Source organism: Kwoniella shivajii, chromosome 4, assembly GCF_035658355.1.
Source record: "Kwoniella shivajii chromosome 4, complete sequence".
In the NCBI taxonomy this organism is placed as follows: Eukaryota; Fungi; Basidiomycota; class Tremellomycetes; order Tremellales; family Cryptococcaceae; genus Kwoniella; species Kwoniella shivajii.
Genome location: NC_085911.1, coordinates 1,552,013 through 1,575,498, shown reverse-complemented (window position 1 = coordinate 1,575,498; position 23,486 = coordinate 1,552,013). Strand labels below are relative to the sequence as shown.

At 42.6% G+C, this 23,486-nt stretch overlaps 9 protein-coding genes across 9 annotated transcripts; 4 read left to right on the top strand and 5 right to left on the bottom strand.

Annotated features, from left to right (window-relative positions):
• Positions 1-137: 137 nt before the first annotated feature.
• IL334_003560 (uncharacterized protein) lies at positions 138-1,962 on the top strand (the record flags this gene model as incomplete). The annotated part of the gene is made up of 7 exons (XM_062935290.1): positions 138-185; positions 266-340; positions 497-687; positions 967-1,128; positions 1,321-1,498; positions 1,655-1,770; positions 1,869-1,962. 7 exons carry the CDS (start codon positions 138-140, stop codon positions 1,960-1,962), a joined length of 864 nt encoding a protein of 287 aa, XP_062791341.1.
• A 3,328-nt stretch (positions 1,963-5,290) lies between these two features.
• IL334_003559 (uncharacterized protein) lies at positions 5,291-8,767 on the top strand (the record flags this gene model as incomplete). Its single annotated transcript, XM_062935289.1, has 13 exons — positions 5,291-5,390; positions 5,476-5,534; positions 5,605-5,716; positions 5,789-6,641; positions 6,702-6,834; positions 6,903-7,111; positions 7,173-7,313; positions 7,385-7,499; positions 7,574-7,665; positions 7,764-8,025; positions 8,156-8,498; positions 8,586-8,661; positions 8,725-8,767. The coding sequence occupies 13 exons, from the start codon at positions 5,291-5,293 to the stop codon at positions 8,765-8,767; spliced, it is 2,538 nt and encodes an 845-aa protein (XP_062791340.1).
• Positions 8,768-9,142: 375 nt separating this feature from the next.
• IL334_003558 (uncharacterized protein) lies at positions 9,143-11,868 on the bottom strand (the record flags this gene model as incomplete). The annotated part of the gene is made up of 18 exons (XM_062935288.1): positions 9,143-9,183; positions 9,243-9,366; positions 9,487-9,739; positions 9,836-10,086; positions 10,158-10,272; positions 10,355-10,431; positions 10,488-10,558; positions 10,638-10,747; positions 10,807-10,832; positions 10,892-10,916; positions 10,994-11,225; positions 11,308-11,344; positions 11,406-11,442; positions 11,489-11,507; positions 11,564-11,573; positions 11,643-11,674; positions 11,731-11,752; positions 11,809-11,868. 18 exons carry the CDS (start codon positions 11,866-11,868, stop codon positions 9,143-9,145), a joined length of 1,542 nt encoding a protein of 513 aa, XP_062791339.1.
• Positions 11,869-12,270: 402 nt separating this feature from the next.
• On the bottom strand, positions 12,271-12,870 carry IL334_003557 (uncharacterized protein; the record flags this gene model as incomplete). Its single annotated transcript, XM_062935287.1, has 3 exons — positions 12,271-12,333; positions 12,570-12,640; positions 12,774-12,870. The coding sequence occupies 3 exons, from the start codon at positions 12,868-12,870 to the stop codon at positions 12,271-12,273; spliced, it is 231 nt and encodes a 76-aa protein (XP_062791338.1).
• Positions 12,871-13,959: 1,089 nt separating this feature from the next.
• On the top strand, positions 13,960-15,360 carry IL334_003556 (uncharacterized protein; the record flags this gene model as incomplete). The annotated part of the gene is made up of 4 exons (XM_062935286.1): positions 13,960-14,398; positions 14,457-14,522; positions 14,576-15,037; positions 15,119-15,360. The coding sequence occupies 4 exons, from the start codon at positions 13,960-13,962 to the stop codon at positions 15,358-15,360; spliced, it is 1,209 nt and encodes a 402-aa protein (XP_062791337.1).
• Positions 15,361-15,511: 151 nt separating this feature from the next.
• IL334_003555 (V-type proton ATPase subunit E) lies at positions 15,512-15,950 on the bottom strand (the record flags this gene model as incomplete). Its single annotated transcript, XM_062935285.1, has 4 exons — positions 15,512-15,546; positions 15,634-15,674; positions 15,737-15,784; positions 15,859-15,950. 4 exons carry the CDS (start codon positions 15,948-15,950, stop codon positions 15,512-15,514), a joined length of 216 nt encoding a protein of 71 aa, XP_062791336.1.
• A 323-nt stretch (positions 15,951-16,273) lies between these two features.
• IL334_003554 (uncharacterized protein) lies at positions 16,274-19,482 on the top strand (the record flags this gene model as incomplete). Its single annotated transcript, XM_062935284.1, has 2 exons — positions 16,274-16,728; positions 16,824-19,482. The coding sequence occupies 2 exons, from the start codon at positions 16,274-16,276 to the stop codon at positions 19,480-19,482; spliced, it is 3,114 nt and encodes a 1,037-aa protein (XP_062791335.1).
• A 323-nt stretch (positions 19,483-19,805) lies between these two features.
• On the bottom strand, positions 19,806-21,570 carry IL334_003553 (uncharacterized protein; the record flags this gene model as incomplete). The annotated part of the gene is made up of 7 exons (XM_062935283.1): positions 19,806-20,146; positions 20,258-20,307; positions 20,431-20,636; positions 20,895-21,169; positions 21,331-21,347; positions 21,410-21,459; positions 21,520-21,570. The coding sequence occupies 7 exons, from the start codon at positions 21,568-21,570 to the stop codon at positions 19,806-19,808; spliced, it is 990 nt and encodes a 329-aa protein (XP_062791334.1).
• A 318-nt stretch (positions 21,571-21,888) lies between these two features.
• IL334_003552 (uncharacterized protein) lies at positions 21,889-23,122 on the bottom strand (the record flags this gene model as incomplete). Its single annotated transcript, XM_062935282.1, has 5 exons — positions 21,889-22,034; positions 22,105-22,198; positions 22,280-22,754; positions 22,811-22,863; positions 22,925-23,122. The coding sequence occupies 5 exons, from the start codon at positions 23,120-23,122 to the stop codon at positions 21,889-21,891; spliced, it is 966 nt and encodes a 321-aa protein (XP_062791333.1).
• Positions 23,123-23,486: the final 364 nt, after the last annotated feature.

The window sequence follows — 23,486 nt, the reverse complement described above, 5'->3', positions numbered from 1 at the left end:
CAACGCTTTAAATCCCGTATAAAGTACTTGTCATCATAATCATCTACAAGTCATCTTTGAAACTTTGGTCACTCCTTTTCAGCCGATCCAGTCGATAGTGCCAAAATTCTCGCCCTTCCATATATGCTCACATCAATATGACATCTCTACTAAGACCCACAAGAGGGGATCCAGGAATACACGAGGTGAACATCCCTCCGCCTTCTTTCCTTCAAGTTCATCGTGATGTCGAATTTGTACTAACGTTTTGGATGGATATGTATAGGTATGGGCGGATAACCTAGAAACTGAATTTGCTGCTTTGAGAGCAGCAGTAGATCAATATCCTTTCATATCAATGGTATGTCACTTCAGCCTTTCTCTTCATCTTTTCCTCATCATCCAGCATTCTCCATTTTCAATTCCTCTTTCCTACTTATTCATGTCTCACTGTTGAAACATCCATCCCCATCTTGTTCGATAATCATCAAGTTGATCAATCTGATGTGCCTTTTAGGATACCGAATTTCCTGGAATAGTAGCTAGACCAATAGGGAATTTCAAAACTGGATCAGATTATCATTTTCAAACAATGAGATGTAACGTTGATATGCTGAAGATGATTCAATTGGGAATAACGCTATGTGATGAAAATGGAAACTCTCCAGAGGTTTCGACGTGGCAATTCAACTTCTCTTTCAACTTGTCGTGAGTGAGATTCGATCTAATATGACATGCGCAGAAAACAAAGGGGACGTGATTTTAGTATGTGATCTCTTGGACGCTGGATTAGTATCTGGCTCCTTCAGAAGGAAGACCAAGTGTCACAAAAAGGTGTCGCAGCTTGGGCATCTTAGTCATGGGCGTACCTTCGAAGATCGCAGAATTGAAGGAACACGCCATGGATAAATTCTTTCGAAAGCCATTTCTGGTCATAATATCAGTCGAATGTGACCTTTGCTAACACTTTTTCTTCTTGTTTTGCAGTGACGATATGTACGCTCCTGATTCCATCGACCTACTGAAAAACTCAGGGATTGATTTCAAGCGGAATGAAGAAGAAGGAATTGACGTAGAATATTTTGGAGAATTGTTGATAACGTCAGGATTGGTATTATTCGATAATGTCAAATGGGTATCTTTCCACTCGTAAGTCGTCTCTCCCAATTTTTACAAAATCCGTTCCCCCTTCGCGTCTCAGAGAGCACTATGCCTTAGGGTGTCATATCCATCGTATCCCGGTACTATACATAAACGCTTAATCCCATCTTGGTATTACGTAAAACTCCGCTGCTTCAGCAGCCCATACACCAATCTGGGGTGTGCTAACATCACATCTAGCGGATACGACTTTGGCTACCTACTGAAAGTCCTGACTTGCGAACCCCTACCTGCCGACGAAACAGATTTCTTTAATCTACTATTCCTCTGGTTCCCGTGCATCTATGATATCAAACATGTTGTGAGGTCGGTGAAGACATTAAGAGGTGGTTTACAGGAAATAGCTGAGTCTTTAGGGGTGAGTTTGGCTCCAATCATCTGCATCCTCACGTCACTCTATAAAAGCATTACTGCGACGTTAAGTGACCTATACATGTGACGGTTCTGCAAAGTTCAACTTCGATATACCGATGTAGAAGAGGAACGTTCGATGCTAACTCCATGGGGTATACAGGTAGCAAGGATAGGACCTCAACATCAAGCAGGATCAGATTCGCTCTTGACAGCAGCAGTATTCTTTAGGATAAGGTCAAATTACTTTGACAATAACCTGGATAACGATTACTACAAGTAAGTCCTCCTTTTCTTGACCGCCCCTCATAACCCTACGTCGAACCGCGTACACGTAAATGGAAATCGGTTCTCAGTCTGATCGAAATCTTTTTCAGGAATTATCTTTATGGTTTTTCATCCGGTCGACATGGCAAAATATCACCTCCATCAGGTACAACAGGATTAATAGGGAATGAGAAGCCATATTGAATGTAACGCTTAGATCATTTCATATCATCTTATATACCAAAGTTCTCTTGATAGCTTCTTCTGTGTGACTCAATACCCTTCTTTCACCTTCTTACCTCTGGAGACTTATCATCAGTAACATCGTCATGATGTGACGAACCAATGAACGTTTTGCATGTACATCATTTTCTCTGTCCTGGCTTCTACAATTGGGATCGCGTGCTTCGCATGTCGTCTGAATCACGATGAAAATTGTTTGGGTTCGTTACTCAAATCGTCTGACATAATAGTGCTAGGCATGTTGACAGAAGCCTAAGAAGATTTGTGGGAACAGCTGGATTGATATCTAAGGCGTCGGTTTGTGAAATGAGTTCGATTAGAAGGAAACATCGATCTCCTAGATGTACCTGGCGGGATTGAGTGGTCGAGGGTTCCAATGTCGTGCCGCTGCTAAGTTTCGGGGGGATGTTGAGGTACTGGTCAGTTTGCAAAACAACAGGTCGACTTACAGGTTTATTCGATCCGTAAGATACCGACTGATAGTAACCGCTGTTTCTCTTCAAGACTGAGATCGTGTATTTATCCGCGTGCAGGTGTGAAGTATATCCCGCGTCCTCGGGATTGGTGTAATCAGGACAACAAGTGTTGGGCATTGCCGAGAAGGGAAAAAGATATTGGTTTTCAATTGTTAGCCCCCAACGCTGGTATCCTTTAATTGATCTATTCTGGTATCTTCGGAGGACCTTCGGGGGACGAGGACCGGGTAAACTCTTTTGTGGTGATCGGTAACTTCGATAGGTGTTCCCGACCGTATTCCTGCTCAGGAAATGGGAAATGATCGAATGGGTTGTTCCAAGCAAAGTAACCTTAAAAGCTGACAAAGTCTTTTCGGCATCCATCCAGTCGCTCATACGATAAATAGCTTCCGAAACTCACGCACATGTATTCGTTCACAGAAAATCCAGATGAGATCCATCTTGTCTATAACATAAGCGTGGACTGATTGTAAAAGTTCATACAGGCTATCGAGTCTCGCTTAGCGAAAAGCATGTGGAATCCCAAAACATCTCAGATCTCATTCGCAAGGTAAGGAAGGTAATATGTTTATCTCCAAATTAATCTGTGCAAAGTGTGTATGAAAAGATCTCGTGTAGCATGTGTCGCGTCTGTAGTACGTACATCATCAGAATCTCTACATATGTGTTATACGAGTTATTGATAGAATACCAATCATCGTACCACATTGGCCATACTTTTAGATCTTGATAGTGAAACGAACAGGCACTTTGGACCTGGAATTCGGACTGCACTGAATTGGCGCTACTTTGTTACTGCATCGCTTTTCATAGCACTACTGTTCATCGCTTTTCCTGAATGTTGGGACCTAAACGGAGTGAAACAGTGATGTCCGATTACTAACCTCTAGTTATAAAGCCCTCAACTCCGATCGCATCGCTTGAAAGTAGCCTAAAAGGCCTAAAAGACTTAATACAGACTTAATAATGACCTGTAAAACACAGCCCCTTATAGGGAAGATCAAAAGAGGGATGAATAGGAGATCTCTAACAGAACTCCATTCGTTCTTTTCAAACAAGCAGGGGAAGGGAAGGGGAGTGAGGGAAAAAGAGATATTTATACATGCATCCTGAGCTAGGAAGGTACATACCTGTGAATAATTAGTGCCTCGATTCACTTTATTCACTGTTTCGGACGTATTTTTATTATCTTTTATCACTCATTTCACTTGATAATATGCTCGGTGATAGATTATATTTTGACTCGTTTCACTTTGAAAAGCACATGCAACGAATTTTCTTCACATAAATTACTCGTACCAATTTACATTGTAAAGCTTCTTCCTTCCACATTTTTAACTTTTCGTTTGGTGAGGACAGAAAAGGGGGTCACTAATTAGCTCTGTTCACGACTCAATTACAGCGTTTCATCATTGATCATCTCTTTAATATCGTTCGGAGCCGGTCCCGATCACGTTTTTTTAAATATCCCGATAAAGTCTTCTTGAATCTTGGCATTTGGGAAATTTAACAAGGGATGATTGATCAGCAAAAACTCGCTTAGCAAATACGAAAACCAAAGAGATAGTGAAAGAAGAAGCAGAAGATAAAGGAGATTCAAACAGGCTTTAAGCTTAAAACCAAGATCTATAGAAAATCTAATTGAGATTAGACAAACACCGCATGTTCACACCGGTATATCATCCTTCATCATTCTTTCGACTTATAGCACGGAATATCAAACACCGCACTGGTAAGAGTGCGCTGGGATACGAGTCAAAAAAGGCACCATCAACTTACCTATCAACAAGAGAATCTGTTTCCATCTGCTCGCTGATCTCTGATCTGAGCAAGTGCTGCCTCGAGATACCTGCATAAGTGTGTCAAACGGTCGTTGGGTTATAGAAACAAGTACAAGGAGCTACAAGACCGTCACTCCTTCCATCTATTGGTTCAATTCCGAATATATCGCATCAGTATCGCATCAGTGTTATTGGTTCTCTTTTCGGAGGGGTGTGCTGTGTGTATCGAAAGGAATGTGAAACCAGTGAATGGATCTGTCGGTACTCAAGATCTCCCAAATTTCTAAGCGAGGTACTCAAAAGCGACTCAACATCGTACAATAAACTACAAGAACAAATAATCCAAGCGAGGGGTCCTTTGGATCGTCAAAATCTTTGCTTCTCACCGCTGGATCTTGATATAACGCTCAGAAATCGATGCCTTCTATTCGACAAAAGACCCTCATCGTCACCATCACCGCTTTTTGATCTCCTCCAGTATACATCCCCTCTTCGTCATATATCTCGTTTTGATCATAACAGCTTTTGGGAATATTGTGCCCCCATATAGCACAGCATAAAATGGGTGAGTATCCCGTATCACATATAAAGGTCGTGCTTTTGTGAAGATCTGGATTTATGATTCAAAAGCTAATACTTTGTTTGTCAAATCACCTCTCTTTCACATCATCCCCGTGCTATTCCAATTGCACTGGTCCTTCTCTTCCATCTGATCATCTTTTCTTTACCACAATCTGACCAATAATCGTACTGCTCTCGCATGTATCGCATTGCGTGGGTATATCTCCACTTCCGATCAATACGGAATTCACCCAAATTCATCTCGACCACACAACACGTCCTTGACCAACCTCATACCACAAATAATCTAATATCATTGTCTTATTCCCTTCACGTCCCCTTGTATCCATTCGCTGTCCGCTCTCACCTGTCTTTGGAAACATAGCACAAGCACGCGCGAGAAAACGAAGGGAAACCTTCAAACCGCCACTTTCAGTCAAACATCGTAAATCATCTTCAAATTCTATCGACATGAGTCCCATAAGTGCATCACGCAGTCATGGTACGAATGATATCGATTGCTCTAATAGGAGCAAAAGAGATGCCCATCATAAAAATGGGAAAAGTAAAGGTGAGCTTGTTCACTTGAAAGTCATGTGTGGCAAAAATTGCCTCGAAATCTCGGTAGCGAAGTATCTGACATAAGGTTTTGATAGCTATCGTACAACCTCTACGTCGAGGAGATGCTTGCCTAATGTGTCGAGCCAAAAAGCTTGTGAGTATCTTCAGGTCTTGCCTTGTCAATATCGGACCAAGAGAAGCTGAGTGTAGTGGACGTTACGTAGAAATGTTCCGCTCAGAAGCCGATGTGTGATCAATGTGCAAAACGGAAAGACCGATGTGTGTACGATGCCGCTCGTCCAGCTTCTCGAGTGGAGCAGTTAGAAAGAAAGTTGGGTATGTCCACCATCTACAGTAGCTGTAGAATATTTCAGATGACCAGTAGAGCTAATCAGTTCAATCTGTCAGCTGAAATGGACGAAGCGGACTTCCGAGAAGCCTTAGCCCGAAGAACTTCTCTCGGACTAAGTGGCTTCGACTCTCCCACCAAAAATCTTTCATTTTCTTCCGCTCAAGCCCTTGGACAAGATAATGGCATGCCGTCTTTTTCAGGGTATGACATGATGGACCCAGTTTCCACGCAGGTAAGGCAGCCTGCTGAATTACCAGCCAGTCCGACTTCTGTCGCGCACATACTCAATGTGGATACCGAGCCGCTGGTCGACATCAACGATATACTTCCTTCACTCTTTTCCTGGCCTAACATATTAGGCACTACCTCACAAATAGATCACTATGGTTCTGAAAGCTCAAACATCCCCCACTACGCTCAAAGCCACAATCAGCTATTCTGGCCTTTCTTAGGTGGTGCGACTTCCGATTCCTTCCTTTTCTCGGGATCATCATCCAATGAAGGTATATATGATAATTCTATTATCTCGACTGCAAGTACTTCCGCAGCATCCTCTAGATCTCAATCACAGGAACTCGTTGCATCCTATATCTCACCGCAGCACGCCAACGTCTCGCCTTCGATACCAGAGCTTAGCAATCTCACCTTCTCGACATCAGACGAGACGAATACTTTAGATATTAGCGCCAGATGTCACACTCCTCGACCTGAACCTCGTTCTCTGACATCAGATCAACAGATTGATAGCACAATAAGTCAGGGTGGAACGGAGATGAATCAGGCTGCTGGTTCTCAATTCCCTACAGCTCTGGAAGTAGTGGAGAGCGTGACCCGGCTAAAGAAGGCAGCAGATCTGAACGCTCAAATCATTGGCGAAAGGGAACTTTGTGAAGCTGCTAGAGGTTATCTGTGAGTATAATGATCTGCGGCAACCATCGTTTCAAACCCGAGCTGATCCCAAAAATCAAGGCTGGATCTGTTCTTCAGTCCCCATCGTCATATAACGGAATGTGGGTCCGAATTTCTCAGCAAAGAAGAATTCATTACTCGCTTGTCTTTACCTGAAGGTCAAAGTCCACATCCATGTTTACAGTTCTCGATGGTAAGCTGTCGGCTAGCCCCCTTAAATCTCTCGTAAAAACTGCTTGACTAAGGTCTTTCCATATTTAGTACACCGTCGCTTCTTCGAGCTCTTATGTCCCCTCGATTCGAAGGCTGGCTGAACCGTTATTCCAGATGACGATCTCCAAGCTCGATGAAGCCATTCGGAAGCAAGACAGATTACTGGATGCTATCAAGGCTTCCAAGACCTTGTCAAAATGGCTTTTCGCACAATCGAGGCCATTAGAAGGATACCTGTACTCCAACAAATCCGTATCGTAAGTCAATCTGCCCTTGATCCGTTTGTTCCGCAAACACTGGGCTCAATTTCAACTGTAGATTATGTATGGCGTGTGGACTACATCAAATTCCTTCTTCTGTCTACTCGGTCCAGCAACATCAAGCGAAACCGGTCAAAACAAATACATTACTGAGCCCACCTCAGAATCAGCAGGAACTTGGAGAACGTATTCATTCCTTGTAAGTACTAACTTCCAGGTGGAACAGCCTGTTCTTGTTTCATGGGAGCTGATTATAGCTGGGTCAATCAGCTGGTCGACATGGGGTAATGAAAGAGGTGGAAGTCTCACTCATCATTGGCCGTCTGCTATTGAAGATGAGTCTATTACCACGCCCTTACCCAGACCAAAGGAAGATTATCATAATGTGAGTTTCTTTCCGAGCTTTCGTCCACCAGAACGAGCAACATTCTAATTCTGTATTATTCCTTCTTTTTATAGCTTGAAATCATGATGAGTCAGCCGGATATCACTTTGAGAGATTTATACAACCTTCCATATCAGGAGAAGGCTACTCCCCTCAGATCTCTCTAGTGAGTGCTCAAAGATGGTCCACAACCCTGTCTGCTTCTGATAGCTCGGATCGGTCTTCAAAGGGCAATAAAGAACTGAAATATTTTTCATCTAATAGTGCCTACTTACTCGTCTCCGAGCACTTAAACTATCGAGCCACGAAACTTGCTGCACAATCGCCTGCAGGGATTTCTTCCTCTTATCGATTTCTTGCTCAACTTGGATCACATTCAACCGCTTCTGTACCCAGAGAACATTATCCAGCTGCTTATAAAGAGATAATGGACACTTCGTACTGGTTGGAAAATAATATGCCTGAAGACTGGAAATTTCAATTTCTACATGACCCAAGTTGGATAGAACCTGATATTCCTATCATAGTGAGTGCTGTCTTCCGGTCCCTCAGGTTATCGAGGTAGGGCTCGATTATACAGCATCAATCAGGAGTGATAGAGCAAACGGGGATAGATATAGGGGAATATTATTGCTGATCATGGTATTCATGTTTAGGGATTATGTCTTAAAGCATCTCGAATGCATTTACACCCAATCCAATCTGAAATCGATAGACCTATAGGGTTAAATATAGCTTTTGAATGTTCTTCTATAATCAAGTCAATTATATCATATTCTCAAGCACAATCTTCACTTCCAACTTCTCCTTCGCCTGAATCGAATACGAATTCCCCAAGTACGAATGTGAACCAGGATGCTGAGAGTCTTGACTCCAAAATACGTTCGACAAGGGATAATGATGGATTAAGTGGTCCATATGCATTAACTCCATCATTTGGTGTGGTTAAAAAGTTGCTTGAGGGATATCAAGTTTTCAAAGGTCTGGGAAGATTAGACGGTGAGTAATTCACCGATACATTCCACATGCTGAAAATATCGAAGGAATATATATTGATAATCTTTTGTGTCTGATATGTAAATATAGAAGCTACAAGATGTAAAATTGAAGCTCAGAGTATATACGACGGATTCAAATCACTGAATACCAATCGCTCCCTACTGTAAGTCGCAGGATCAGTGTTGTCGCAGGGACATTATGCTGACTTTAGATTTTCATGATATAGTCTTAATCATATAAAACAGCTCGAGGAGCTGTTCGATATGTAATAGTGTGAAAGACAAATATGTCATATTTCGTCACTGGCCTGCCGAAAATAGAGAATTGCATGAGGTCAACTATGTCTTGAGAAATTCATGTAGCTTATCACTCGTACATTATCGTGTTATGGGGATGGGAGGAGACAAGCGGTATGGTCATCAGAAAACAGATACTTGCAAGGTACAGATGTACACTTAGGACGGTTGTGTATGCCTAGATTGTATCATAGATGTTTTCCTTGGTGATGTGTACAATCTACGCTACATGCATTCCCGTTTCCGATATTTACTGTATAACTATCCTTCATGTAAAGACAATTGATTTTCAACCGAAAATACATTCTTTTGCAAAATCAATCCGACACTTTCCGGATATACAAAACCTTATAATTTAGCCTTGACTCCAACAGGTAACATCCTCTCATCTGCGAAAAAAAAAGGGGATCAGCAAGATGCTACTGAGGAAGTTGTCTCTCCTACTCACAATTTTCTTCATACATTGTTATTCCGCTACTTGCGCTATTCAAAGCGCTGACATCAACCATATTGGGCACCACATCTGATAATGTCGGCGCTCCGATCAAACGCATATTCATTTCGAATTCGTCCTACATTGGCAGATGAGTATCAGCCATTGATTTTCATAATGATGTGTCATATTCGTTGCCATGTAGTCAATCCCCTGAAAGGACATGATTGAGAATTGGCAAATTTTCCGCACAACTGACCTTGAGAATCTCGAAAGCCCTCGATACACCCTGTTCACCATAAGTACTCATAGCGTAGATCATAGGTCTACCAATTCCGACCGCCGTAGCTCCTAGTGCGATAGCTTTTAACACATCTGTGGCTCTTCTTACTCCACCATCGATGAATACTTCGAATGGTGCTTTAGGGGTCATAAAACCTCTTGACTTTAGAATGGTAACCACTTGAGGTAAGATGGTTAACGGTGAAGGAGCGAAATCTAGTTGACGACCGCTAAAACGATCGAATAAACAAATGGAATTAGCATTATTGCACATTGCTCAAAAACAGATTAACGATTGGAGCATGAGTAATTAAGTCGCCACATACCCATGATTACTCAATACTACTCCATCGCACCCAGCTTCTGCAGCCATGACAGCATCCTCCCAAGACTGGACACCTTTCAGTACGATTTTCATCTCTCCAGCGGCTTCTTTCAATTCCGCTAAATCTTTCCAGTTGAGTGTAGGATCAATGAATGATGAAATGGCTCTTGCGGCTCCTTGATCACGTTTGAAGTTATCTCCTCCTTGAGTTTGTTGAGATGATGCGTTACCTTCGAATTTGGTTCGCATATCCTAGCGTATTGGTAAGGGTTAGTCGACACCTTCTTTATTGGGGAAAGATACAGATGAACAATTTCGCTCACCTTTTCTCTCCTACCTAGCTGAGGGGCATCGACAGTAATGAATAACGCTTTAACACCTCTTTCGGCAGCATGTTTGATGATTTTCTTAGTACGCGATCGATCAGAGTTTACGTAGCTGAAACCCATAGATCAGTCGACAAACATGAAATCCCATCGATAGGTAATAAGAGCTCGATATAGGATTATGTGTGACTCACAGTTGTAGGAATTGGATTTGATTCGGTATAGCTGCATCTACCATCTCGTCAAAAGAGCATGAAGCGAGAGTGGGGATCTAATGATTATATCAGCTGGGGTTAAACTTGAACGACGGAGCGGGAGTAGAGTTACCATTTGGATGATATTGTGTTTTCCAGCAGCTCTTGTCAAGGTGACTTCTCCTTCGGGATGCCCAAGTTTACCTATGTTCACAGATATATTAGCAAACGCAAACTCTTAATCTTCATAGAGACCACTGAAAAAGAAATTATCCTGACTTACCCAATGCCGTCGCAGTGATATATACTGGCATGGAGGTTTTGTGACCTAATATACTTGAAGAGAAATCTACTGAACCGACATTACGCAGAATTCGAGGTCGGAACCATACTCTGCAGAGTCGTAATTAGCTCACACAGTGAATGAATAGTATGACTCTACTAGGACTTACCTGTGATAGGCATTGTGGTTCTCCCGCTATGGCAGAAGCGTTAGCAGGCGAGGGTGTGTATCATATCTATGAAATGGGTACTGACCATGGTGATCTCGTCATCGTCACCACTGCAGATGACTGTCATTAGTACGTATTCTCTTAGATCTGACATTGTCGGAACATACAGTGCAATGATGGAACGTACGAGCTGTAATAATTCCAACCTCTCTTTGCCATTGTTCTCCTAGCAACAGCTTCGAAATCGTGTAAACTCAATATCTCATCTATTGGCGGCTTGACATATTCCTCTTCTCCACCTGCGAGAGGTGAATTTGTTTTTTGTGGTATCGCTACGGATGTTGGAGGTGGCGCAGATGCTGATACAGGTGCTGGAGGAAGTGTTGATGGTATAAGTGGACCCAGGTGCTTTGATGGATCTAAACAACAAATTCATCTGAATGTCAGTCTTGCATCTTCAGTGAAGGCGAGGTTGGAAATTTAGATGTAAAAGGCACATACCGAGATTATCGATTATAGCATCAGGAGGATGGATAGGCTACAGATCCTTACACAATCAGCATCGGCAGGAGTAATCGAAAAGGTGACATCTTGCTCACCTCGTATTCTTCGGTCGCATCCATACCGGCATACCGTCTACGTTTTGTTAAAAGAGGTTCTGTTCAAATTTACCAAAACTCACAAGATGATCTCAGCGCCACCTATGCAGTATGTAAGCGGTCGTTCATCTACGTGCAAAAACAAACTCCTAGCTCACCAGGGTGCTCCTACGATAGATGATCACAATTGAATTAGCTGATTGTTCCAGAAAGATTGGGATTATAAGGACAGCTTACATCCAGGAAATCAGTCACATCATATACCTTTCCTACGAGATTCTGAGATCTTAGATTTTTCTTATAGAGAAGCCATCATTTCACGCACCATGTACCACAATCCATACTCCCTATCAATCATGTCAGCGCTCGTATAACTACTAATTGACTGTGTTGAAAACCTCACCTTTTCCCTGCTATTGTGTTTAGCGACTTCTTCACCGTGAACACCTTTCTGAGCGGTCATGCTTTTTACTCTTCTTCCTGTATTTTACACTAGTGAAATTTGCTACAATAATGAACAGAACACCGATATTATATCTGAGCGATGAATTGCTTTAGATGTAGGATTGATCGCAGTCTGTTACAAGAAACCAGACAATTCATGAAGATGTCGAGTTTGGGTGACGCCGGTTACTACCGGACCGTAATTATGAACCAATCACCGTGAACCATCTCATAATCACTCTAAAACCGAAATCACAACACTTTGACGAGACTGACAAGTGTAGCTGCAGCGAGAGAGGAGATGTATATAAGTTATGTGAAGGACTGCTTATGATCGTGATGGTGATTTTCATTTATATGCATGTGATGACTTCATACTGTTCATTCTTTATTCCATATTCCAGGTTTTCTTCGTTCTGACCTAAGCAGTCTCAGTCTCCTTTCTGTTTTCGGGTTCAAGGTTTGAGGCAGACTCTTGTGCGACCTGTCACGAAGGGTCAGCGGCTGTTTCTTTAAGACATCAAAATACTATGATTCGAGATGTGAAATGGAAGATGAAGATGACGTTAAAAAGACCTTGAAAAGGACAAAGGGAGGTATGTCATGAGAGAATGAGGTAAGAGAGCAAAGAAGGCGCACATAGTAGTGGCAAACCAACTCTCATGGCGAGGTATGACAGTAATGATAGGCTATAGTGAGCAGATGTAACGATAAACTTACTTTCAATGCTGAGGCTGATGCACCACCAGTAGATTCGTCTCCAGGGGCAGGGCCAACATCGCTACCGGCGGCTACGTTAGATCCATCGAATTCATCAGTATCACACGCTGGAGTATATGCTTCTCATTGACGGCTGTATCGAGTTCTCTCGAGACACTGCGCGAACTCGGGATTCTAGATTGTTTGACGGATGTATCAACTCACCAGGTCGTTGGTCAGCTTGAGTCATTTGTTTTCCACCACCTGGGACCAAAGGGTCAGGTTTCTCAGAAGAAGGAGATTGAGTACCAGCGGATGCCATTTCGATTATGTGTGTTTGGTCTCTTGTGTGATATCTAGGTGAGGTGTATGAAGGTTAATATAGCAAACAAAGAAAAGAAAGGAACAGTTGGCATTCCGTCTCGTCCGTGTTTTGGGGGTGTACACCCAAATGTACGATGTGGCAGATGACGTCATTACGTCACCATAATTATATCCGTTACATCTTTGTCATCCGGACGAAAGTGGCACAAGTGCTACTCGAATGCAGATCAGATAGCTACCTGCTTCATATAGCTCTTATGTACTGACTATGCTTGTTGATGAAAATCTTCGTTAACTTCGTTCCTCAGATATAAGAGTGCGCTTCTTACGACCCCTCATTCTAGGCATACTTTGTTCTTATGAATACAAGGCAAATACTCTCTGTACTCGCTTGATAGAAGGGATTCGCCACAGAAATACAAAGATATGCATACACACACAATGAAGCTATACCTAGACATGTTGAGTTCTCACGTCGAGGGTCCTTTCTTTGAATGACATCTGAGGTCTAAAGCGATGAGCCCAGTCGAATAGATTATACCGACCAACCTCACTGTATCGGGGGAACACGATGCTGCGATCTTAAAAAGTGCATGAATGATGTTGCCCCTCATCGATGTAGCTATTTGATGAGAGTGCTAAAAACACATGCTGGTGACCTATGTATCTTCAACCAACCTACATGCCTGATCTATGTGCTCCTTGCGTACGATATGGTATGGCTATCGTCAACAGTGAGAATCTTGTACATATCCCCAAATCCTGATCGACCAACAGGTTTTTGGTGGGATATTGTTCAACAAAGGTCTCCAATGCGTTTCATTTTTTAACATAATCATAATCCATTTTTCCACAAAGGGACATCACCCTTTAAGGGGATTAGTGACTCTATCAGATCCCACAAAGGATCCCGACGGACTCGTCGTATTGTATACAGCAATGCGGTACAACTCAGAGATCTTGGATCGCCTGAGGACTTCAAGATCCACAGTCTCGGGACAATAGGTTTTGGGTGGATTCAGCAAGTGGAACATCGTCACACAGTCTATAGCTACCTCAAGCTCGAATCCAGGTGAAAGCGAGCAAGATGCGTATCACAAGATTATCTCGTATACCCCTGATACCTTCTTCTTCCACTGAAGTGCATCTCAATTCTGCTTCTATCCATCCAAGTGATAGCATTTCGAGGAGGACCACTCATAGACTTGTCATTGTATCTACATGCCTTCTTCCCATTTTCCTATCTATAGCTCTGGCACTCACTTTACTACCGCTTCTATTGCCAAGTATCAAATCTCAGTCACTGAATTTCTTTTCTATCTCGCCAGTCGGGTATGAAAGACTAAACTTCGGAAATTCCTTGAATATCACTACGAATGGAGCCACTACCATTCCACCTGGAAAGAGGAGGGATGAACATGATGAGAGCCGAAGAGTGGTAGAGGGCATTGCGGATATTGTGGAAGGTGTGAATACCACTAGTTGGAAAGGGGTTGATGGACCTAGTATATTCGTAGGAGCCTTACGTGAGCAGAACGTTCTCATCCGAATCTGCCATTCCGCTTATTTCTCTCTGATGGTCAGAGATATGTTCCAAAACGAATGCGAGTGAAGTGATCAATTGTACTTCATCTTCCCAAGCTGTTGATCGTGAGCTACGATCTTTACTCTCTGTCAATTATGGTGGCTGATGCATTTGACAGAGGCTTCGTTAATTCCGGAAATACTGCGTTCCACCCTGCTGTCATTGCCACTATCTCCTTCCGTGCCTATACTATTATTAGTATCGGGAATCCTCTCGCTCCTGGCTTTCGTTATACTGGTAGCAGGTCTGGTACAGTGGCAGATATCCTACCCCTTTATCTCCCTTCATTCTCAACGTAGAGGAATTAGAGAGGATGTTCAAAATTGGGCGAAAAGCCCATACAGTTTCTCAGAATCCACTGATAATCTAGTCAGCAGTAACAGTAATAGCCACGAAAGAAAAACATCGATCGAAAGAGGAAGGCCACATGTAGCATTTTTTGGGTTGATATTCGCTGCATTGGGTCTATCACTTGGGGCGATGATTCAATGGAAGGTCGTTTTTGACGCTTATGCGGTGTGGAGACAAGATGAAGCACAAAAAGTTGGGCTGGAATTTAGATTTGGTCTATTGACCTGGTGTAAGTGCGTTCATCTTGAGTGATGAACAGTGGGAGGAGTTTAGTTTGTTAGGTTTATATGCTGAATCGGGTTGGATTTAGTACTTCCAATCTTACCGATTTGCCTCATCTGCATCCTTGTAATAGCAGCTTCTGCGCCGATCTATACTTTTCTAAAAGAGACCTTTCAACAGTGTCCAGCTGATCGTGGTTTCCTTCCCGAAGCAGATGGACCGGTGGTCGGAGTATCCCCACCAGATGGTGGTGAGGTGGGTAAAGGAAGGGAAGAGACCCCTATTATCAATCCTCCTCCTGCTCATATATCCATATCAGAAAGAAGATGAGCGCATACGATATACCGACAAGTCGTAAAAAAAAAGTGTGTGGAGCATGTATGGTTCTGTGGCGATTGAGTTGGCGGGGGTCACGAGTACGGAGATTTAGAGCTGAAAGGTTTGTACAACATGCATGTATTTTGTGAAAAGGAATGGAAATCTAGTATTCTGCTCTTAAATCGGATCGTCGAGGTTCTACCATTTAAGACATTAGCTTGTTAGCTTGAGGTAAGGCCATTTCAACGTATAGCACTTGGGATATGAATGAAAAGATGGACATACTGATCAGAGGATGTAATTGAGCAAGATATGTGATTGCCCACCTATTCAATAACGTCAGTGGGGTCGATCTCGGATGGGCGTCTGAAGGGATCAAGCAGCTTACATCAGGTAGCAGCTGGTAAGTGTAAGAAGAACCGCTGTTCTCAGTAGTCTACATCGTACGGATGGAATGTCAGCACGCCTCTTGGATCTATTGGAGACATCTTTGTTAAAACCTTGACTTACGTTTGATTGTTTCCCTTTGGCATGACAAACCAAGCTACAGCTCCTATAGCGGCGATGATCGCTCCGACGATGACAATGTGTAAGAAGCTCATATCGACAGTACCCGTTCTGAATCGAGATTGATGAATCAAGGAGGTGCTCTATATCGATGGAGGAGATGAAGGATGGTATAAAGGAAAGTATGGTTTGTGATTTCTCAATTATGCGAAACAATGATGATGAGAAGGTGGAAGTAGTGAAGATGTGGTCCGAGCGTTACGTTCGTATATACAGTTTGTATCACGTGATCCACGCTCATTTAGCGGTTTAACTTATTTCTGCCGATATTTCGAATTGAGCAACTCGTTGAGATCGATTGATTTCATGTCTTTCTTCCTTCTATCGTCACAAAACGAAAACGAGATCACCACATGCCATGGCGTCAATCCGGATGAGACCAAATGCCGGTCCTTCTCGGATCTTGCGACGGACACTAGCAACGTCAATCCGAATATCAGACAGTCACAATCAATATAATTCTCAACCATACTCCGAATCCTCTTCTCCTGCTCAAGGTCAAGTGAAACACCCGAAAACATTTGATTTCCTCTACGGAAACGATTGGAAGAAACCCAAAGTACCCAAGAAGCTACCTACTCCACCTAAGAAACGACCAAGAGTCGATCCCGAAGCATACAAGAATCTTCCCCCTTTAGAAGCACCATTGAGAGAGAGAAAAGTGGAATTCAGTTTGGCAGAAGGTCATAGTAATGATAGAAGAGCTTATTTCGCAAGTGATGTAGATGGCGAATTGGGTCAAGATTGGTCATCTATTAAGATTGTCGAGGAAGAATTAGGTCTGGAAAATGGTCGTATAGTTGAATGTCGAAGGTGAGTTTGTCGTCTGCAGATCCTCAATGAGCTTAGGAAGATCAGTATGAATAGAAGAATAAGAGCTGATTGACCTCTCAATATCGACATTGCAGGTCTGGTAATACCACCATTGGACTAATATTAGCATCAGTATCGTTGTCAGGCAGAACACGATTATTGTTACTCCGGTCAAGTGGGGAGATATGGCCAATATCAACACATGATGTCCAATTCGTTATGCCGTCTTCATTAGTATCGCCTCAATTAGCATCGCAATGTTGGTCGCCTGAATTACTCGAAGCATGGTCTCAGAGCGAATCGAAAGCTGGACTGACCGATGAAGACGTACAGCCAAGTAAGGAAATGTTGGATGCCAGAAGAAAAGTAGCTATGACATTAAGGAAAGTTCACAGAGAAACTGAAAAGATGTTGGGAAGGTTAGTTGCTGGATCGAAAAAAGGTGGTGTAGAATCAATATGGGAAAAATTCGCTCCTAAATCAAGAGATCACAGAGCGAGTATAACGGCTATTGAAGCTGCGGAATTCATGCTCAATCCTGAATTGAACTCTCAAGGTGAAGGGAGTCAAGTAAAGAAGATAACGATCAAACCCAATACATTACCAGCTTACGCAGCTCATTCGTTGTTGATGAGACGTCCGGATCTATTTACAGCAGATCAAGGTGATATGTGGTCCACTGGAAAGTTCGTCGTCAGATCAAGAGCTGAAAGAGATCTGATCGATAACGTTCAAAGAAGTGTAGATGAATCTATGATTCCCAATAAACCAGATGACAGTCGAGATCCAGCTTTATCATCTTTCATCGACAAAGCGAAAAGAGCTATCGAACTTTCAAGATCTGTCAAAGATGGAACCGCTGACCAAGAACTGAAAGAGAAGAAACACCATTTACCGGGATGGACAGCTAAAGATAAAGAGTACATATCGATCTTGTCTTCACCTTTAGTCGAAACTCGTTCCACACAGACACCACCCTCACTTGCTTTGGCGTTATCGATCGCTCGACTGATATCACCTAATTCTGAGGAAGTAGTCGATAGAGGCACATTAGCCGCAATATTACAAGACATGGGGATGATCTTACCTTGGGATAGTTTAGAATTATCAAAATTGACTGAAAGTGAGAACCGATCGATGATATTGTCATCCATACCCATTGGTAAAGTTAGAGGCGAAGATGAACTCTTGAGTGGGAATGAGCTGGATGAATTACGAAATGACTTCACTTCCCACAAGGTTTTCGTCATCGACGATCCTACCGCATCAGAACTAGACGATGGAATCGCTTTGGAAAGATTACCTAACTCAGATGACGTCTGGGTACATATACATATTGCTGATCCGACCAGATTCATCCCACCGAATCATCCTCTAGCCAAACAAGCTTCAGTGCGAGGAAGCTCAGCTTATCTACCTGAAGGTAATAAACCACTGTTTCCTTTAGAAGTGATAATGAAGGAACTATCTCTTGGTGCTCAAGTGGAAGGAAATAATGGTGCTCAAGGAACTCTGACGTTCTCAGCTAAATTGAACAAGTCTGGACAAGTGGATGAATCGAAAGTCAGAATGGGATGGATCAAAAAACCTAGAGTAGTCACATATGCTGCTGTAGATCAAGCTTTGGGTTTACCCACATCAAAATCAACACGACCTTTTGGTGGTCCAGTCTCACGTCCCAAAGATGATCTGAAATCCACAATCGATAGTGATGATCTAGAAGATTTGAAAACACTATATGGACTTGCCAAAACCCACCGAGCAAATAGATTCTCAGAAGCAGGTTTGGAATGGCAAATACCGTCTGCAAACGTAAATCTACTCAATTCGCCCTCTCATCCTTCGCCAAACCTTTTTGATCCATCTTCACTCCCTTCTTCGCCTAAATTGTTTTCCGGTTCTCTTGGATTAGACTACAAAGTTTCATCGTCGTCTCCGATCAAAGGGATGAACGCTTCTGGACTAGTAGCCGAATATATGATTTTAGCTGGTAGACTGGCAGCTTCATTCTGTCATTCCAGGGACATCCCTGTTATATATAGAGGATCTTTAGCTCCCAAGCCGTTAACATCGGAAGCCGGGACATTAGATGCTCTGCTGGCAACAAGAATTGATGGCACTGGAATAATCGATCCTTATACCATGATGGGATCAGGCTGGTATAGACCTTCTGGATTTATCGGTTTATCTCCTTTACAACATTGGATTATGGGATTTAACAAGGTTGACTCGGGATATATCAGAGCGACATCGCCATTAAGAAGGTTCGACGATATACTCGTACATTGGCAGATAAAAGCTCATCTAGCTAGATCAGCTGGTATTGCAGGTGAATCATCGAAAGGATTTAACAGAAATGAAGTGACAGATTTAATTAAAAGATCGGATGAAGGTAGTAAAAGAGCTAAGAGAACAGGGATAAACGCAAATAAATACTGGCAATCGATTGTTCTTCAACGTCATCTTAACCCAAACAATTCGTTTATATCTGGAGGATTAGAATGGGAGATTGATGAAAATCAAAAAGTAGATCTGAGAGAAGAGTTGATTGCCAAAGTCATAGGATCGACAGAATCTGTACCTTCTATAAGCGGTGAACAGACTCCTGTGATCATCGAATCGCTAGGTGTTCAAGCTAAAATGTCTCATCAAGTCTTGAGTAGTGATTGGAACATAGGACAAGAAGTTAAAGTGAAAATGGACGAAGTCGTAGCTTGGCCCAATCCTCATATCAATGTCAGACTGATTAAATAGAAAGTAGAAAGGAGAAGTCGCAAATACTCGGTTTCAGTTGTATTATGCTTGAATGGTAAGCAAAAGAGCTTTACATCGTATCACAATCACATCTCATTAAATATGCATTATCATTTTGGGTTTTGTATCTTTTTACATATATCCATTGTATCTCATGGATGTGACTTGTTTCTAATGCACACACCATGAACGTCGATCGTTCGAACAGATTGCGAAACGACGACTTGTAGTCTAACCTTCTCGACAATTTTCCCGTTCCCCTCATCACTTCGCATCTCACGCATGCTCGGGATACCTTTGATTCTCACCATATTAATGGCGAACTATTGGAAACCCATTCTTATGGGAGGCGGAGGCGGAGGGGGTGCCCCACCTTGAGTCTGTTGTGGAGTCATTCCATAACCCATTTGGGGTGTTTGTCCAGCTACTGGGAAACCAGTGGGTGGAGGTGGCGGTGGTGCATAACCATTTTGACCGTATGAAGCGGCTCCACCTGGACCCGAAGGAGGATATCCTTGAGGCGGATACGATTGATATTGTTGTTGTTGTTGCTGCTGTTGTTGAGGTGGAGGTTGATATACTGGCATACCAGGAGGAGGAGGTGGATATGATGGTGCTCCACCTGAAGCTAATTGTCCATTTGATAAAGCACCTGCAAATTGACCTGAAATTATAATAAGTGTAAGCTTGAATCTATAGGGTAAGTGCACGTGATGGTGGAAGAGGTGACCGAGGTAAACCTCAGAATGTATCGAGTTGAGGATGGTTTACTTACCTTGATATTGATATGCAGGTGTAGATGACCCAGGTATCAATTGATGTTTCCTATGAAATGATCCGCATCAGCAATCGAAATTGGGCAACTGGCGCGTAGTTGATTTTACTCTGAGAAAAACCCCTTCGAGGATACTTCGAGTCTTGATGACTTGCACTCGAATAGAGACTTACTTTGCTTGAGCAGCCAATATTCTTTCAGCTTGACCACCATGCCTTTCACCTTTACCATCTTTCTTGAAAGCATATTGCACACTAATTTGTTTACCACCGAAGAATTGTCCATTCATATTTTCAATTGCCATATCAGCAGCTTCAAACTCGTTATACGCAATAAAGGCGTATCCCTTTGATAGACCGGTTGTAGGATCTCGAGCGAGCTGTGAATGAGGAAGTTTATGTAGGAGGAGATGATAGCCATGATAGTGAGGATGCAGTTGGTAGCACGAACAAGTGAATTTGGAATAGTAGCAACAAATAGTTGTCAGCTTCTTCCTCAATACCAAGTTCCTATGTTCGAAGGATTTTTGTTCTTGTACAACAAACTGATGTTCCAATACACCGAGCGCCCCTCATCTCTGCCTTGGCTAGATAATCTTCTTACCACAATATACGATTGGTTTTGAACCAAAACTCACCTTGGGAGCCTCAGCCAGTGAACCGAAAGTACCAAAAGTATCGGCCAAAGTACCTTCATCAACTTGAGGATCTAAACTTCCGACAAACAAATTCGCTCCTACATCCAATGATTTCTTGTCGTAACTTGCTTTATTCACTCTGATCGGTTTACCGTACAGTTTTATCTGATTCATTATCTTAACTGCATATTCTGCATCTGCCTCTGTCAGGAATTCACAGAATCCAAATCCTTGATGTGACATTGATATCCTGTCTTTCGGTAAAAAGACATTTGCTATTTACCAAGTGAGACAGAAGTCAGCGATTATCATTCATAAAGGATGAGTTGATGGTTATGATGAATAGATAACATCCATCCATTCATCAACGACCAAAAGATAAGAGATCTTGGAGATAATTGAGGTAAAATCGGAAAGGAAAGAGGAGTTAACATACAGACTGGACCCGCTTGCCTGAATATCGTATGAGCGTACAGTCTTTGCATCACATCACATGTAAGATGTAGAGAACTCACAACATCAATTCCCATATCAGTGCATCTGTGCATTTGTCGTCCAGATTACCCTGTTTCATACAGTCAGCGGGTGTTTTGGAGCACCCAGTCTTGTGAGCAGCTGGACTCACGAGGTAGACTGTGGCCTCTTGATTTCTATCCTGTTCCGCTTTATTTTGCATGATGATGAGCCCTCTTGAGAGATTTGAACGGTGAGGATGAACTGGAACTAGTTGCTTGAAATTCGCTGTAAGCTTTTTATGTGTAGAATCTAGTCAAAGAAGCGATGTTCGAATTTAAGAGGTTTTCTTGAATATCTCGAGGAAAACGTAACATGGAATCAACGGAATCAAATCTCCCCTCCGCACCACGATGGTGGCTATATATGCATGCTTGCTATTATCATTCGTTTTCCAAGAGATAACATATGTATGCACCGTTGAAATTGCAATTCGTTCATTATAACTACAAGATACGGCTGAATGCATTTTGTATACTTATCACGTGAAACGAATGAGCATATAGGTCCAAACGAATAATATCATTACCAAAAAGACGACACCTAAAGTAAGACAAGTGGTACTTCTGCCTTTTGACGATACTGACGAAAGATGTTTTTTGGATGATCGAGTAGCCGTAAGATTGTCTGTCGTAACAAAGTAGGTGAATCAGCTTCAACACTTATGCATATTGCTGGAAGCACGTTTTCCACTCACTTTCTAAGACATTTTGCGAATCTTCCAATAATGATTTCTCGTTTTCCAAAGAATTTGCGAAATGTACGGCGTTCAACTTCAGGCGATGTGACATCTAATGTCATGAACGTATCAGTTCAAAGGACCCTCGTCGTTGAAGTACTCTGCAACCAATAAGTGAAAAAACGAAACTCACATCCGCAAGTTGACCACCTAATTCTTCGTGTATTTGAGCTGCTCCAATTCCCATTCCCGGTCCCGCCCCAGCGAGCAAACTATCTCTGGATCCAGGCCCACTCTTCTTCGGAGGTATGATACTTTTGAGAGGGAGCAGATCTTCTTGTGTATTGGAATCTGACAATTCTGCTTTTGATCTTGAAGCGAGATGCTCATCCACCCTTGACTTCCTTTTCCTCACTCCATCTGCTGGTGGCACAAGTACTGGTGAGGGCGGCTTGACCGACGATGCGATACTTCGAGATATCGGAATGGAAGTATTGAGACGATCGGCTGAAATGGGATTCGAAGGATTTGGTGTCATTGGAAGTGCTATTAATGCTGGATTGAGAGACGGTGTGGGCGCAGGTGAAGTGAGTCGTATCCGAAATGATTTCTCCACTGAAGCTAATTCTCTGTCCAAGTCTTTAAGTGACGAAGAGGTTGAAGATGATCTATATGGCATGATCAGCTCTACCCAATGTATGCATACGCGAGAACAGCTACACACTGTTCATTCTCTTCTTTCAGAGCGTCAAGCAAAGCTCTAGTGTAGAGTACGGTCTACCAACACAAGTAAGCTGTATGACACTAAGGAGCATGAGGTAATTATACTGGAGCGTACCTCCCACTCTTTTTTCACGGCATATGGCTCAAGAACATCGTCTTCTTCGGAATTAGCTTTGGCGTCAAGAGATTTGACCAGTCGAATCAAGTTGATAAGAGCATGTTGATTCGAAGCTGCACTCTTGGCAGCTTGGATAGCCGCTGGAGAAGCTTTGTCGGCCAATTCGATGATTTCTGGCTGGAGAGTAGCAATCATGTTTCTTCCTTGGGCTTACCAGGTTGTATTATGATACCTGTAGGAGAGTATATATACATTGCTCGAATTTGCATCAACAACCTGTATATGACACATACATCTATGTGTCAGTTGGTTGTGGGGTCTCCATTGTCTGAAATCAAAGTGCCACAAATCGGTAATTCCTTGGTTTTACCGCTGCCATATATATATGCATGCATTAATGTGTTTGTGATTTTCATGTTCTTTTCCCTTTCGCGTTGTCAACGGGATTTCACTCGATTCATAATAAAACATCATTATCCTATACTCATCATTCTTATCAACGTCATCATCAACTCTCATTCGGATCATCGACCAGCTGAGCCACTGGGCTACAACGGTA